Source organism: Mustela erminea, chromosome 6, assembly GCF_009829155.1.
Source record: "Mustela erminea isolate mMusErm1 chromosome 6, mMusErm1.Pri, whole genome shotgun sequence".
NCBI classification, from domain to species: Eukaryota; Metazoa; Chordata; class Mammalia; order Carnivora; family Mustelidae; genus Mustela; species Mustela erminea.
This window is the reverse complement of record NC_045619.1, coordinates 129,530,781-129,546,828: the sequence shown is the minus strand read 5'-3', so window position 1 is coordinate 129,546,828 and position 16,048 is coordinate 129,530,781. Positions and strand designations below refer to the sequence as shown.

At 42.8% G+C, this 16,048-nt stretch overlaps 1 protein-coding gene across 1 annotated transcript in view; it reads right to left on the bottom strand.

The window, feature by feature from the left end:
* Window positions 1–563: 563 nt before the first annotated feature.
* The window catches only part of GAD2 (glutamate decarboxylase 2), a 76,241-nt gene continuing 60,756 nt past the window's right edge, over window positions 564–16,048 (bottom strand). Inside the window, exons 13-16 of the mRNA XM_032349663.1 lie at window positions 15,428–15,577; window positions 10,069–10,176; window positions 9,636–9,725; window positions 564–4,187 (exon numbers count right to left, since the gene is read on the bottom strand). Coding sequence (XP_032205554.1) covers window positions 4,014–4,187; window positions 9,636–9,725; window positions 10,069–10,176; window positions 15,428–15,577 — 522 coding nt within the window. The 3' untranslated portion in view covers window positions 564–4,013. The remainder of the gene's footprint in view (window positions 4,188–9,635; window positions 9,726–10,068; window positions 10,177–15,427; window positions 15,578–16,048) is intronic.

Here is a 16,048-nt window from a genome sequence, read left to right as displayed (position 1 = left end):
GGGCCACAGGCCATAGACTATAGGTTTTGCTATAGATTTGAGACCAGGGAAATGGGAACATCAACTGAATATTTGCTACTGTTGTAATATTATTATATTTTTAATTGTGATCATCGTATTGAGGACTTTGTTTTGTTTTTAGGAGCCCTTACCTTGTACAGATTCATATAAAAATAATTTGGTGTTAGGGAGGACCTGGGGGAATAGGTGAAAAGATATTCAGTCTCTGAATCAGTAAATGTTGAAGCGAGGTGAAAACTTCGTAAGAATTTGTTTTACTATTTTCTCTACTTTTATATATATATGAAATTTTCCATAATAAAATGTTTTCTAAAAAAAGGACTGGATCAGCTTCAAGGATTGAAGCATGGGAGGTAAAACAATATCCTTCAGAAGTGACAGTAAGAGTGATGGCAGAAGTAAGAGCTCCTTTTTCCCAATGAAGACCCAAAGACCCTCAGAGCTCTGTGAAAGGCAAGGGCCTTGTATTCAGGGAACGTGTTAAAAATGAGCTCCACAACAAGGCAAAGTCAGAAATAAGCAAGCAGAGCCTGAGACGTGACCACATTTACACATTTATTCATTTATTTGGGTTTAGAGAGACAACACAGATAAAATACTTTGATCATACACAAGTTTATATTTGGTAAGAAGAACAGGTTGCCACGTGTTTATATGTTTTATTTTTTTCTGTCTTTAGTAAATGGCGTAATGTTGGGGAGATGTCGATGTCTTTCAGAAACACCAATTGGGAACAGTATTTTGGAGCACAAAACTAATAAATACACAGTGTTTGTACGTAGCATCTGAAAACAGGAGAGCACGTGCAAGATGATACCCACCGTGAGGGTCCTTTATTCCCTATCCTGCTGCTATATTTACACCCTACTGTATTTATACCAGAACATCCATGTCCTAAGGAGTGGCTCCTACTCCAAACCCCAGTGGGGACGATACCTGCAATTTGGGCGGTTTGTGACACTCCATATGGGTCTCCTCTATTCTCGGAGATGAGAGGTGTTCCCCTTGCATTTTTGTGCAATCACACTGTTCTCAAAGGAGATTTCTCAGTAGGGAGCTTAGCCGAGGGCATGTTCTCTATTAGAGCAGATGTGGAGGGCATACAGTTTAGCAGAGAGAGGGAGAGAGTGCGCACAGAACAGAAGCGGGTGTTGTTCTCATAATATCGATACAGCTACCACACAGAAAAAGACATGTCAATAATATATTGTACAAGCTTTTACAGCAACACAGTTGATTTGCAACACTGTACAGTTCAGAGCTAAAGTGCACAACCCCAATCTGAGGTGACAAGACAGTACTATCAATATAAGGAAGGCAACACAATTTATACACACGATTGATTTCCTTTGCTTTCTTCACAGCCTTGTGACAGTACACAAAGTCAATACTGTTTCTGCATCTCAGATAAAGACATACCACACCTTTTGTTCAAGTATTTAAAAATAATAAACACAATATTGCTGAATAAATGAAAATGGCCATGCCAAATCTAATTAAGCTAACCCTAGACTTTTCTAAAATTTGGAAAGGATGGTCCCACATAAAGGTCTTTGGCACTGGAATTTGAGCTAATGTTCACAACCACCTCCCTCCCTCTCTCTCTTCCAAGTAGATTACAGACCTAATTTAAAGAATATTTTATTAGACTATTGGGACCTATTAGGCTTTTATTTACCTCCTTTGCTGGATTGTGGTTGGCAGGGATTTCACTGCATAGAATTGAGCAAGACTCCCAGCCAACTTGGGGAAGGATCTGGAAAGGACAGGGAGAGGGGAAAACAACCTATTTGTAAAAATTATTTTGCTGGAATTTCATACACAGGTGCAAATGCTTCTCCTTTTAAATTACATCATACCATCAAGTTAAAAAGCAGCAGCTTCTCATAGAGGATCTGTACTGCAAGGTATAGCATTCTAAAGTTGAGAGGCGTCTATCCATGTCAGGGTCCTGGGCTTCACTGTCTTCTCCAAGCAGGACAGTGGGTTTGACAGTTAGTGTCTCTGCCTCTGAGGTAGGCCCTTTTGGTCTGAGGCTCCAGATAGATGGGCAGCTATGTGCTTAGTCTCAATGGCCCATTTCTAAAAAAGAAAGGGATGCTTGGCCATGAGACATAACCTAGAATGGGAGGCTATTCCTTCATGAAATTCTGGGGCACAGATAAAAGTTTTCTCCTAATCATCATAGGGAACCCATTTTCTTCCTAGACAGGAAAGACCCAAACCTATGTTCCTTTCAAGTGTCAGTGTTTTTGGATGTAATGGGAGAAAGAATGTAGGGGCAAGCTCATGCAGATTCCAGATGGTTGGATCTTGTGGTTATATTATAGGCCATTTCTTTCTTTCTTCTCTTGTATACCTACAGTCTTTCTAAGGTACATATAGAAAGAATGAATGTTCTAAGTTGCTACCTGCAGTCCGCAGAGATGAGTCTGTAGTCATCTCACTAGTACTTGGAACCCGACAAACTGTGGTCCCACAAATATCTGTGGGAGCTCTTGTTAGCTTGGGTCTCTCCATAAGGTTTTCAGGGGAAGAAGAATGCTTTAAAATATTATCCTGAATTCTAAGGATCTTACTATCTCTGCATATTCTGGTCACTTTGGATCTTGACAAGTGGCAGATAAAAGAAGGTACTAGGATGCTGTCTCAAAATTTCAGTGAGGAGACCACTTCACGAGAGGAAAATAACCACCCATAGGATAGAAATTAATTATTTGAGATTCCAGTGATTAGGAGCCCAGCAGGAGAGAACTTTTGGGAGTAGGAGAGGGGAGGGAATGGAAATAAGCAATTACCCAGGAGGTAAATGACTCCTTCCTGGACAGTGACAATATGGTGCCCAGGATGACTTCATTGTTCTCACACAGAGATCTCTTCTCTCAAGGCCGAGTTTAATTTTCTGGGCTCACCACCTTCTGGAGTGTGCGTCATTTCTTTTTGTTCAGGCTGATTAGAATTTATTTTTATTTTCCCTAATTAATCCAAATGACCTAATAAAAGAATATGGTTTGGGAAGATGCCTCAAGAATGGGCATCCACCTTCTGTTCAAAAAAGCTGAACTGGAAAGCAGAGTCCAAACAATTACCCTAGTTTTAGTCTAAGATGAAGCTTGGCTTTTCATACTTATTGAGTGGGTCTGCTCAGGGTCAACTGGGCAGAAAACTCAACTGAGAAGAGAATCATTTTGTCGATCTGGTCAGTCATTTTAAAGAACCTACAATATTCTTTTGTGTTTGTTTTGTAATACTAACTTTAGAGATATGGTAAGCCCTCACACGAATAGAAAGAAGGCATCATACCTTTTAAGAATTTTGTGGGCCTATGTTTCAAAATAACTTTACTCAGTGTTTTATTATGCCTCCATTAAAAGAAAGAGAAAAAAAATCTGACTTGGTTTTTATATCTGCCCCTGCAGTTTGTATAACCCATATAAAATAAAAATCTATATGTTACAAAATAGGATTTATTTTTAATATATATATTTTCCTTTTGTAAAATTATATGTATTTAAATACATTTGAAATGTTGCTATAGGTAAATTAGAAATTTTTTTTCTAATACTATGAAAAAGGCAAGAGTTTTTATTGTCAACATACATTTTATATGTACTTTTTCCTTTGGACTGCACCCCAAAGAACCTTTTAGGATTCAGGGGCAATTTGGCACTATTCATCCTACTACTCTGAAGTGAAAATAAAGCTTGATTTGCATACTATATTAAAAGTAAGGGAAGTAGTTATAACAATTTTAAGCTTTTCATTATTGATTAGAACACAGCCTTTTGTCACTAATTTTTAGAGAGGTATTCTAAACTTAGGAAAGGATTTTTAAAAGGAGCAATGTCTTTTGGATTTTTAAACTGTACTCTACTTTGACACCACAATATAGAAATAGATTTACTTTGGAACAAACTACAAATACATTCACACAGTTTGTGACAACTTAATTGTCTACCTAGAGAATTGAAACAGCTTAGTGAGCTATGTTATTATAAATCTTGTCCAAGGCGTTCTATTTCTTCAATCAGGAAGTCAATGTCTTGGTGAGTTGCTGCGGGGTTTGAGATGACCATGCGGAAGAAATTGACCTTGTCTCCCAAGGGCTGGTAGCTGACCATTGTGGTCCCATACTCCATCATTCTGGCTTTAATCACTGGGGCCACCTGTGGGAGAGACCAGAGCCACATGGTGATCCCAATATCAAGTAGCATTTTGAGTTTTTAAGTTTTTAAGTAAACAACCAGACTCATATTTGTTTCAATTAAAGGAACTGTCCCCAAGGTTTTGTTTTTTGTTTTTTCTGTATCAGAGCACTAGGACAGTTTAATACATCCAAATTCTTGAAAGTGATGAGATAAGTGATAAATGATAGGCTCTCAGGTGCTTGCCCCCTCATCCTTGACCTTGTGAAAAAGAAAACTGCAGAACCCAATGGAGTCACGCTAGGCCACATCACCAACCCTGGGCTTTATACCTAACCCAACTGCCCTTTCAACTTCCCCCAGGAATATACTCTTAACTGGTCAGTAAGGAATCCTCTGGTCAGCACCAATATGGTACTTAGTCACATGGCCCCTCCCCATCCCCTAAAGAAACATGAGGTAATCACCTCATAAGACCCTTTTCCCCAAAGAAAGACAAGCTCACCCCAAATAATTCTCTTTTCTGTTTGTGACTTCCTTGTCCTGCCTTTAAAAACCTCTCCCTTTCTATAGCCCCTTGGAGCTCCCATCTACTTCCTCGATGGGATGCTGCCTAACACCAGTTCAATCTTTAAAACATACTCAGCTGAGTTTTTTTTTTTTTTTAAATTTAACAACTTGTAGTTATGGATTTGGGAGAATGGGAAGAATTGGGTATTGGTTCCAAGGCTAAATGGTTTAGCAATATAACATTTTCAGGGAGGACTTTTTGTTTTTTTCCTCAGTAGATGTAAAAACACTGGAAATAGAACATAGCGCAGAGAATGGTTACCAAGAGATAAGCCTCAATCTCCAGTGATGTCTGAAAATAAGCAGAATTTTGAGGCCTTAAAGCACTTTTCTTTCTTGAGACCCTAAAGCCTTCCAGTTTCTCTACATTCTCCCTTTGCATTACCTCAGTTTGTAAGATCTTTTTGAAATACATTCCTTAATCATGATGGAAATCAGCTGAGGCCAAAAGCAGAGCCCACAAAGACTTAACATTACAGACGAGGATCACAGGCGAGATTTTACCCCATGTATGCCGGAATGATTACAGCGTCAGTAGTTCTCTGATGACTGTGTAGGAGATGAAGTTCAAATTCTTGAGCTCAGTGCAAAGGTATTTTGTCCCCCAAATCTGGGAACTCATCTTCCAGTGCTCTCTAAAATCAGTCTTCAACTCTGACAAGACGTACAGTCAAAATCCCTTGAATATGCCACATATATTTTTCTCCCTTTACACTTGTTCTCATTCCTACTGTGTCACACATGTTGTCTTGGGCCCGAGTCCCCCTTCTCTCCCATGTCACATCTTACACATACTCCAAGACTCCCCCACAGACCTACAACCACGATGAAGCCTTTCCTGACTCCCCTAGTCCAGTAGCATCTTTTCTCTTTTAAGTGGTAAACACATCATCCTTGCCCATGACATCTGTTTATAGATTTCCTTGTCCTATTCCTTAATTGAATTGTAAATACATACATACATAGAAATACATACATAGAAAAGGAATTCCAAATCCATGTGTCTGTAGGAATTTCAGGAAGAATCACATAGCTATTCCTTAATTTTTATTTGTGTAATAAATCATGCTTATTCTTTAGAACTGATTAAAAATAAGGTATGATAATGCTTTACTTAGTGAATTAAACTCTGATTTCATTTTCATGGGCAATCCAAGCAAAACCATATAGAAATGGTATTTGTTATTAAAGACAATCATCTCTAACTTTTCAGATAAATCAATTCAAGCCAAAGGTCAAAAATTTAAATAGTAACAGTCATCTTTCCAAACAGGTTTTGGTATAAAGTCAGATCGAATCCCTCCAGTTGCTGAAGCTAGCTGGCTTGGAGAAATCACAGCTGTCTAAATACATCTGACTTTTGGCTGCTTCCAGAAAATGTAGATGAACTAAAATTAGCAGGCACATGGAACATCTACTTCATTGCATAATCACTAATTGCAAGTACAGAAGGAAAATAAGAGTCTGACTCTTCTGATGAGTCTATAGCATTTTCTCTTATTTCTAGATGTTGTCTTCTGATCTCATTCTTGGATTTGTTGAATAAAGATAGTCAGGAAAGAGAGGCTATATGTTGAAGGTTTCACTAAAGACCTCAGCAGAAGTTCTTGGGGCTGCCTTACGAGTTTTAGGGTGTCATTTTCTCCCTTGTGTCATTAGATTTTTCAATCCCTTAGAAACCAATAACCAGAGAACTATCCCATAATTTGAATCCACTTTTTTTTTTTTCTCCCAAGAGATCTCAGGTTAAAATCATGGAGTCATAGAAATGTATTTTTCCACTATGTGTCACAAAACCTTTTTGTTTCAAAATCTTGGAATCATGAATGAAATTTCTGGAAAAACGAAAAAGCAGATGATCTATTTTATTTTATCTCCACTGTTTTCCCTCTGGGATCGTGTGCATGTGTGTGTATGTGTGTGCACGCGCGCGCGCATGCGTGCACACACGTGTGAAGATTTACTGGTCCCTAGACATTATATTTTAAGGGCTTTGTACTTAAGAAGAAGCTTTTCTGTGACTCTGAAAAATTACTGATATAAATAAACAAAAGTTAACCCTGATATTTTATGTGGTTGTATTGTAAATGCCAACTCTGACTTGCTGAATTCTCTATCTTGAAAATGGAATCCCAGAAGAGGAAAAAATTAAGAGAACTCACTTTGCAATCCCCAGACTTTCAAATTTGAATTACCAACTGTATAAAAATAATTGACTTCTATTCTCACGGCTCTCCCCAAGAAATTATCTCCATTCCCATCATAGTTTATGTGATTTGCTAAAACCTGAAAGGCATCTGGAGAGAGCTGTATTAAAATGGGGGGAATTCAGAGTTGATTTTTGCACAGAAAGTGATGGGAAACCTTACTTTCTATTCTGTTTTCCCATCTTGCCCCATCCCTCAGCCCAGCAATAATGAATTGATTCAACAATTGAAATTGGCCAGATTATTCCATGGACTCTGTCTGGTCAGTGGGTTCATAAAAGAGGTAAAGCCTGTAAGAATGGAAACATCTAATTTTTAAGTAACTTGTTAAACAAAATTAGTTATGGGTAAGATGATACATACTATGGAAAAGCCACATCCTAAAACCCCAGGAAAAAAAATATTAATTCTTTCCTGTCAAATGACAACAGGCCCCTTGTTACCTCCCTAGCATCTACTTCAGTGGGACCCTCACCCTGCCTCCCTCCCACCTCTTGAGCTTGATTTCTGGGAATGAGCAAATGAGCCAACTTCACTAACACTTCAGACGTGACCATGACCCCTTCTACCCAGACACATGCACCAACAGATCCCCATTCTAGATGCTTTCTTCCATGCATTCCTCAAGGTCAGTGGCTCTGAGTCTGGGCTGGACCTTGGGATCACCTGGAGAACTTTTAGAACCATTCCCAAGCCCATCCAAAACCAACTGGATTAAATTCTCAGGGTTAAGACCTGGTCATCGGTGTTTTCTGTAAAACTTCAGGCTGACGCTAATGTGTGGCCAGGATTGTAAACCATTACTCTAATTCGGAAGCTTGACTGAAACACCTTAACCATGCATCAGTTTCCTCCTGAGGAGGGTTTGATCCTGGATTGTCTCCTGGCAGGTGTTCACATTTATAAGCCTTTCTGGAGGTTTTAAACAACACAAAATCCTGCTGTTTGACATAGAAGGAAATGAAGTATTCGGAAAGGTCAGTGAGGCAGCCCAGGCTCCTTCGCAGTGGGGGAGAGGGCCTTCCCTGCTCCTGGCAGCGGCTGGAGGAAGTCCCCTTCTTTGTGATAAATGGAAAACCAATGAACCAACTAACCCAGCCTCTGAGATCCAAATAGACACAATCATGCCTAGTTTCCTATTCCTCAACACTGGGATGTGGCCCCACATTTACCTCCCTTCAAGATTCTCTTTGGGTACATCATAAACCAAATTCACCCGTGTGGAGATGATGAGAGCAGAAGAGGAAAAATGATCAAGGGTATCTTACTGGCCACAGAAGACTCTGAATCTCAAGCCCTTTGGCTCTGGACTCAGTGATTTGGGGAAAGTGATTTTTTTTTTTCCTTCCCTGTGCTTCAGTTTCCCCATCAGGAAAATGGGGAGACAGCAGTGCTTCCCACACTAGGTTTCTCAGATTGAAGTAAGTGTCAGGCCCACGATGGGGCTGCTCCTGTCCAGATATCACATCAGGAAGCAGACACTTAACTTTCACATCCTTGTAAGTGCTCTGTTTGACAAGAAACATGGAAAATCTAGTCAGCCAAACCCCAAGACCAAGCCAACCCTAGCTCTGTACTTATTTTGTTGTTCCTCACTCATTTTTTCTTTCTTTTTTAGAGAGAGTGAGAGAGGGTGCATGAGTGTGTGCGTGCAAGCACACAAATGGGGAGGGAAGGGGAGGGGGAGAGGGAAAGCGAGAATCTCAAGCTTGTCCCACACCCAGTGCAGAGTGCGACACGTAGCTCCATCTCACGACCCTGAAATCATGACCTGAGCCAAAATCAAGAGTTGGACACGTAACCAACTGAGTCACCCAGGTGCCCCTCCTTATTCATTTTCTATCTTTCTCTTCTCGTTCCTTGTTCTTAATCCTATAAAAGCTTCTTGCATTTCACCCCATTCTGCAGTTCTGTGGGAATGGAGGCTGCCTGCTTCATGGAACTATTTAATCAAGTTTGCTTACATCACCTAAATTGTCTTCTTTAGTCATTTCTAACACTTACGATAGTTGAGTGATCTAATGCTAGATCAGAGTTGAGCCTGGGGCACGGTGTGCGTTCTACGTGTTGGCTATTAGTATTGTTCCTGTCCTGGTCCCTTCTGGGGTTCACCATAGCTCTAAAGACTCCACAGGGTGGCCTTGACTTTAGCATCTCAAGGGGGTCAGCAGTGGCTCGGATTTCTAACCATTGCCGCCTCCTGAAATCTCTTCTGTGCTTCTAACAGTTTTGCTGGGCAGGTCAGCCAACTGCACCAAGGGTTCTTATTGCATCGTGAATGGAAGCAAAACTGTCACCTGATGGCTTATTTTAAGATAGCATAAACTGGCCCTCAGAAGAAAAGAAGCTGGGGCACCTGCGTGGCTCAGTGGGTTGAGTCTCTGCCTTCAGCTTGGGTCCTGATTTCAGGGTCCTGGGATGGAGCCCCGCATCAGGGTCTCTGCTCAGCAGGGAGCCTGCTTCCCCCCCTCTCTCTGCCTGCCTCTCTGCCTACTTGTGATCTCTCTTTGTCAAATAAATTTAAAAAAATCTTTAAAAAAAAAAGAAGAAAAGAAGCAAACAGAGTAGTCAAAATTCTAGATATACCAGCTCTGAATGGCTTTGTTTCGTAGGAGCCCCGGAGAGACGCCGTGCATGTGAAAGGCCCAGTGGACGCACCGAGGTCTGGACCAGAAAAGCCTGTATCCCTTACCTTTGAGAGGCGGCTCATTCTCTCTTCATTGTCTTCCAGGACACGCAAACTTGGTGGCACGTACCAGAAGCAGACATTTGTGTGCTGAGGCTACAAGGAAGAAAGTAAGGTTCACACTAGACGCATCGTGGCAATTTAGAAAATCCCAAGGGCATTTCAAATCTATTCTGCAGCTTCCCAATAGAATTCCTATTTTAAACCCATAATCATTTTGCAGTGCCTGACTCTCATCACACTATACAGAGTTGGTTTTGTGAGTTTGAGTGTTTTACTCCAGCTTAGAACAGCGACCCCATCAGCCCGGCTTCTCCTTTGTAATGGCTCCACTTACCTGGACAGTATGTGATTGACATAACAACAAAAACAACAAAAATCAGTGATCAGTACTGGAACTGACTAAACTTTCTGGGACCGTAGAGACAGGAATACGTACCTTTCCATCAAACACCATTTCGTATCCTTCTCGGTTTTTTATGATATTGTATAAATACTCTGCCAACTCCAAGCACTTATCAATATGTGCTTCAAACCCAGTGGTGCCCTGAGTGAGAGAAGGAGAAAGCTTATCCGACAGCCTGAGGAAGGTGGGTGGGCTCCCTGTGGACTGATTTCTCTGGAGACTGAGGCTTTCTCTGCCACTTCTGCCTCAGCTCTGCCCCATACTTTCCTCACCCAAGACTGTGCTTCCGAGGCTTTTCTGGTGATTATTTCTCCCTTGATGCTCTCACCTCAGGTGTTTTTGTTCCTTTCATGTCATCACAGCTCCCTACAGCGGATTCCTTTTCTTCCCGAGCCCCCATTCTCTAGGCAATTATTTTGATTACTCGAGGGGAAAATTTGCCTCTGCCATTCCGAGGGTAATTATGGAAGTCATTAATGACAGAAGCAGCATCCTCAGAGGGCCCTCCGCAGGCCTGCTTAGCCCCTGCCCATCATGAAAAGGTACCATTTCCGGATCCCACTTTTGTTCACTAATGTACCCCCATTACAGAACAAATAGGCTAGGTACTCAGTGAATATTTGTTGAACAAAATGAATGTATGAAGCTTAAGGGGCACACAGGTGCTTTGTTAGCCTGTCATTCTGCAAAAAGCTCATTAGATTTCTCCTCTGGGGGTACATGACTCATAGGTTCGTAATGGGGGAACATTATCAGGGCGGTCTTTCAGTTCCCGGCAGTAGACGCCCAGGACCTGGACTTGGGAAAACAACACTAGAGCCGTGGACTGGAGCTGTTCCACTCCAGGGAATGACTTCTCTTTCTTTTCTTTTTTTTTTTTTTTAAAGATTTTATTTATTCATTTGACAGACAGAGGTCACAAGTAGGCAGAGAGGCAGGCAGAGAGAGAGGAGGAAGCAGGCTCCCTGCCTAGCAGAGAGCCTGATGCGGGGCTCAATCCCAGGACCCTGGGATCATGACCTGAGCCGAAGGCAGAGACTTTAACCCACTGAGCCACCCAGGGGCCCCAGGGAATGACTTTTCAAAAGGGCTTTCCTCCTAACTCCTTCAGCATTTGGGGAGGGCTCATGGAAAGCTTAGACAAACAGCTAATGCTCAAACAGCTAATGCTCAGATTAATCAACCAGTGATTAATCCAACATGGAAACTGGAGGGAGCAGCTATAATGGCCGTAAGATGGGCCCACACTCCTACTGATGGTCACGTCCTCTCAGCTAAAAGGGAGAGGCAGCACAGCCAGTGCTCTAACATCTGAAGCCTTAAAAAATCTGATGGGTTCAGGAATCATTTCTACGGAGATTGCTGCCCTCGTTGATTGATCAAAGAGTCTGAGTGGTTCCTGATGACCCCAAGGAAGGACCTTGATTGATGCCTGAACACTTGGGCCAGAACCTACACCATGATGTACTCTATGACTTTGTGATGCCAAGGATTTGGGGCTGGTTTGGACTGACCTTGCTGTTTGCATATGCTGAGAATGGATCCTCGGTAGGATGGAGGGAAGTTCATTGCTCTCCAAACTGGACCCTTTGGGCCAGTCCAAGGTTGGCTTTAAAGTTGCATGTACCTGATCCAAGATATGGCTGGAACCAGTAGGACTCTGACTGACCCTGTCCAGCCCTATGGCCTTGGCTAATCTTACTGGTCATATGGGAAGGGTGGTGCCTGTGTGATATCCCTCCCACACAGGGACATGCTAACATAAAACGAATGCTCTGAAAAGGAGTTTGATCGTATTGCAAAGCCAGGGGGATTATCACAGGCTGGGGGTCAGGGGGACAGTTCCTGTAGTCTTTGCTTGTTGGGACTTAAGAGGATCAGGAATAACCTGGCTATCCCTTTAGTTGTAAGCTAAAGAGTTACAAGGCGAAGTGCACAGGAAACTCTCGTGTGCTCTTAGGAGACTGGCCTCTCTTCATGTTGGATATTTATAGGAATAAGACCCATGTTTTATTTTCAGGGTCTTGAAGGCTTTTAGAAGATTCTCCAAAATGTACTCATTCATCAAATACTTGCTGAGCACTTGTCATATGCCACACAGTTGTTACTCTGAGAATGACAGCAGCCCCTGGAACACTCCATCAGGCATGGTCTCGCCATGATCTGGGTTGCTATGAAGGAAGCTTGAAGGCTCTGAGGGGCGCGTCTAAGTGGAAATCTGGACTCCAGCATCCAGGTTACGCGGAAGGAGCCACAGGAGAAGGATGGTTTTTTCCCCTCCCTCTTTGTCCACACACTTAGGATTGGTTTAGATTGCCCTGCCCGGAATGCACGCTCCACAAGGTGTTTCTCTCCTTCACTACGGTCTCCCTCTTACCAGCAGGGCTGGCATACACTAGGTGCTCAATGTATATTTGTTGAATGAGTGGATGAATGGGTAGGAGTCTCCTTTTAATCCCTGGGGCAGTGTTTTTACACAGTATGCTCTGAGGAGCCATCTGTATTGACATCAGGTTAATTGTGTTAATAACGTAGCTCTGCTGGTTGAAATCCTACGTATTCTACCTATCCTGTTCTACACACTTCCCCGAGGCGACCTCTTAATAAATCATGCTTGGCTCTCAAACTAGGAATGGGCTCCCCAGCCTTTTACTTCTCAAGGTGCATCCTCCCCCCCCCTTCTTCTCTCTCTCTCCTCTTTCCTTCTTTCTTTTCTTTGTTCATTCATTTTTTTTCTATCTACACTGAGTTTTAACCACTGGGGTAATCTGTGAAATCTGGAAAATAATCATCAAGGCTTATTTAGCATTCTCTAATAAAATACAGACAAAATGAAAGATCTCCTGATTAAGAACGGAGCTGAGGGCAGGCACAGGACCTTTGCTCAAGACAGGCTTATATATGGTATTACTGTCTGGAAAGCCTGCCAGCATTCAGATCAAGAAGCTGTTTTTTTTTTTTTTTTCTTTCATACATTTGCTTTCATCAAGTTCTCTTGGACTTAATGGGATGGCTGTGGTCAGTACATTTAGCTCCATCAGCCATTAACAGATTAAGGATTATTTATAGTCAGGTTCCTAGTTTTCTTGTGGTTTGTACTGCCGAGGAGAAAATGTGGAAATGGGGATTCACTTGAATACCGCAGTCGCCAGGCATCTCCGATAATAGAGGGTTTACTGCTTAATGCTGCCTCCTCCTCAGGATTGTTTTTGCAAGATCATTTTCTCATGCCCAAGGGGATACGAGACAGAATGTCACGGTCAACACTTTCTCAGGTCTTCTGCAGGCAGGCTGACAGTCTTGCCTGGCTGGCAGCACCGGAGAGCTCTCTGGATGGTAGGACAGAGCTTAGGGCTTTTATCATTATTATCGCTTTGTTTTGCAAAACATGCAGCTTTAAGTCCAAAAAGAAATAGAAGTTGTCTAGATGCTTAAGGTTTGGCATGAGGCATTAAAGGAATATGCATCCCTAGTTTATGGATAAATGATGCAGCTGCTGGGATAGTTCCTTTTTTCTCTTTTTCTATTCCCTCTCCTAATGCCTTTATTTCGGCGCGTTAGAGCTGAGCTCCTCGGCCCTCATTTCAGGCTTCAGTCTCTCCTGTTGTTTCCTTCACACCTGATGGGCTCCACGGTATTTCTCTTACAGCCTACGACCGCCCCATGCTGGTGAGGAGGCTTCAGCTGGGAAAGGAGCAGCAGGATCTGATGAAGCGTGAGAGGAACACTTTTGGGTAAATACAGCTAATGATCATCCTCTTAATAGAAACGCCACAGGCCAGGGGGGGGCAAAAAGGATGATCCTGAGCAATATTTAGAGATCACGCTTTCCTCAACTCCCTAGCTCATGTTCATGTTCATCCCTTTTGATTCCCACCAATCAAAGAAATGAAAAAACTACTCATTTTCGAACAGGTGGCGAGGACGCCAATAATTCCTGTTCCCGATTTACTTATTTTTGCCAAAGGAGACGTTCTAAGTCTCAGCTTGGGTGGTGGGGACCCAGTTAATGTCCTTGTCAGGCTCTCATCTTTCGAGAGAGGAGGGGGCTCGTGCCCATCTTTCCCAGTTCAACAACTCGGGGCAGCTGCTCAATACTTAGTGCCACTTAAAGGAAATTCAGGTAGGACAAAGACTTACGGAGGCTCGTCTCAAGAATATGCAAGCCCAGCCATCCCCAGAAACCCTCTGAGAATCTTTTCTGCATTCAGTGAGACCATCTTTCTAGATAAACCGCCTTTTTCCCCCCAAATAGCTCTCAAGAATCTTCCATAAGATACTTGCTAACTGAACGATTTCGCTCCCAAGACCCGCTCTGTTTCCTGTTAGCTACCTGCCTCTCTCCCTGCTCAAGGCTTTCCGTTGACTTTGAAATGTCTTACAAACCAAGACATGGGGAACTTTCTGCTATGGATGTGGTTCCTTACACAGACGCGATCTGTCGCCTCAACCTGGCAGGTCACAAGTGCCGACCAAGTTATCTGTGCATCCTCCGGGATAGGAGGGCACCCCTGTTTGTATGGGCTACTGAGAAAGCATCCATCCCAATCCGGGGCCCCTCCCTCAAACACAGAGTGCGTCGGGGTCTACCAGGCTCCCTCTAACCTTGCCCTATCTTGTTTCCTTTGTCAAGTCTCCCTTGTGGAGTCTTGGAGCAGTTGTGTTTTCTAACTGTGTGTCTCTGGCATGTCCAGCTGGCTCTGGCCATTGCCTCCTGTGGGAGGTAAATGAAGCCAGGTGGGAAGTCACTGATTTGTGACACCAAAATTAGGAATCCGGTCCAAATGAGAAAGAAAACTCTTTGACCTTTCCAGCCTGCTTACATTTTAGCATGCAGGTATCCTCTGCGAAGGCTGCCTACAGAGTTTCTGTTTCTGAGAGGAGTGATCAAGTGTGGTTAAACTCTGGGGTAAACGGAGAAACCTTACGAAAGGAGGTCACTGGGTAGTTCCAGGTTTTTTTGTTTTGTTTTGTTTTGGTTTTAAAGAGATGATGGGCGATATCCCTTGAAACGTCAAAAGGAAGCTATCGTGGTGCGTTCTGTCCTCCAAACAAAAAGAGGGCATCAACCTCCCAAGGGACCCATCACTGGGTAAAAGCCCAGAGTTGAGAGATGACAACAGCAAGATCACAACAACAGCAAAATGCCTCTTAAGAATCCAGATGTTCTGCTGTAGAAAGCAACCTGGCTTTGTTTTCTAAATGAGTGAGCATGGGAAGCAATTTGGCTTCTGTCCTTGCCCCTGCGGAAGGCAGATCTCTAGATATGGGATTAAAGAAGCTTAATCTCGGGTGATTTTCAATTTGGAAATCCATTTTTAACCTCATAATAAGGGTCACCAGATACAGTTTCTGTCTTTAGTCGACACTCGCACGGTCGACCTGTGCTTACCTTTGCCCTCCACATTAGCCATAATTTGAAAACATCGACGTGGCGTCCGCACTGTAGGGCCTTGTCCCCAGTGTCGTAGGACAGGTCATAGTGTTTGTCTTGCTGGAAGAGGTAGGAGGCATGCATCTGGTTGCAACTCTGCATCAATCCCTGGAAGAGAAGAGAAGACTTAGGAAAACCTCCTGATTTGATCAAGTACTCCGTTAGATTTACATTGTGATGAAAATGATTAAGGAAAAAAAATTTTTAAAGGGACACCGAATTTCCTGGAGGAAGAAAGCAGGAAGAATCAAGTGTTTGAAATGGGGCCAGTCGGTACCTTGGCTCAGCTGATTGAGTGACTCTTGATTTCAGCTCAGGTCACGATCTCAGGGTCTTGAAATTGAGCCCCACGTCAGGATCTGCAGGGAGCCTGCTTAAGTTTCTCCTTTCTGCCCCTCCCACCACTGTTTGTGTGCTGGTGCGTGTACACATGTGCACTGTCTCTTTCTCGCTCTGTCTCTGAACAGGTGAAAAATAAAATAAAATGGGACCAATATCCGGACAGGATGAGCTGTTGCGATAGGACAGTTCTGTGGGTTAAATGACTCAGGGTCAAATGTAACTACAGGTTAATAACAA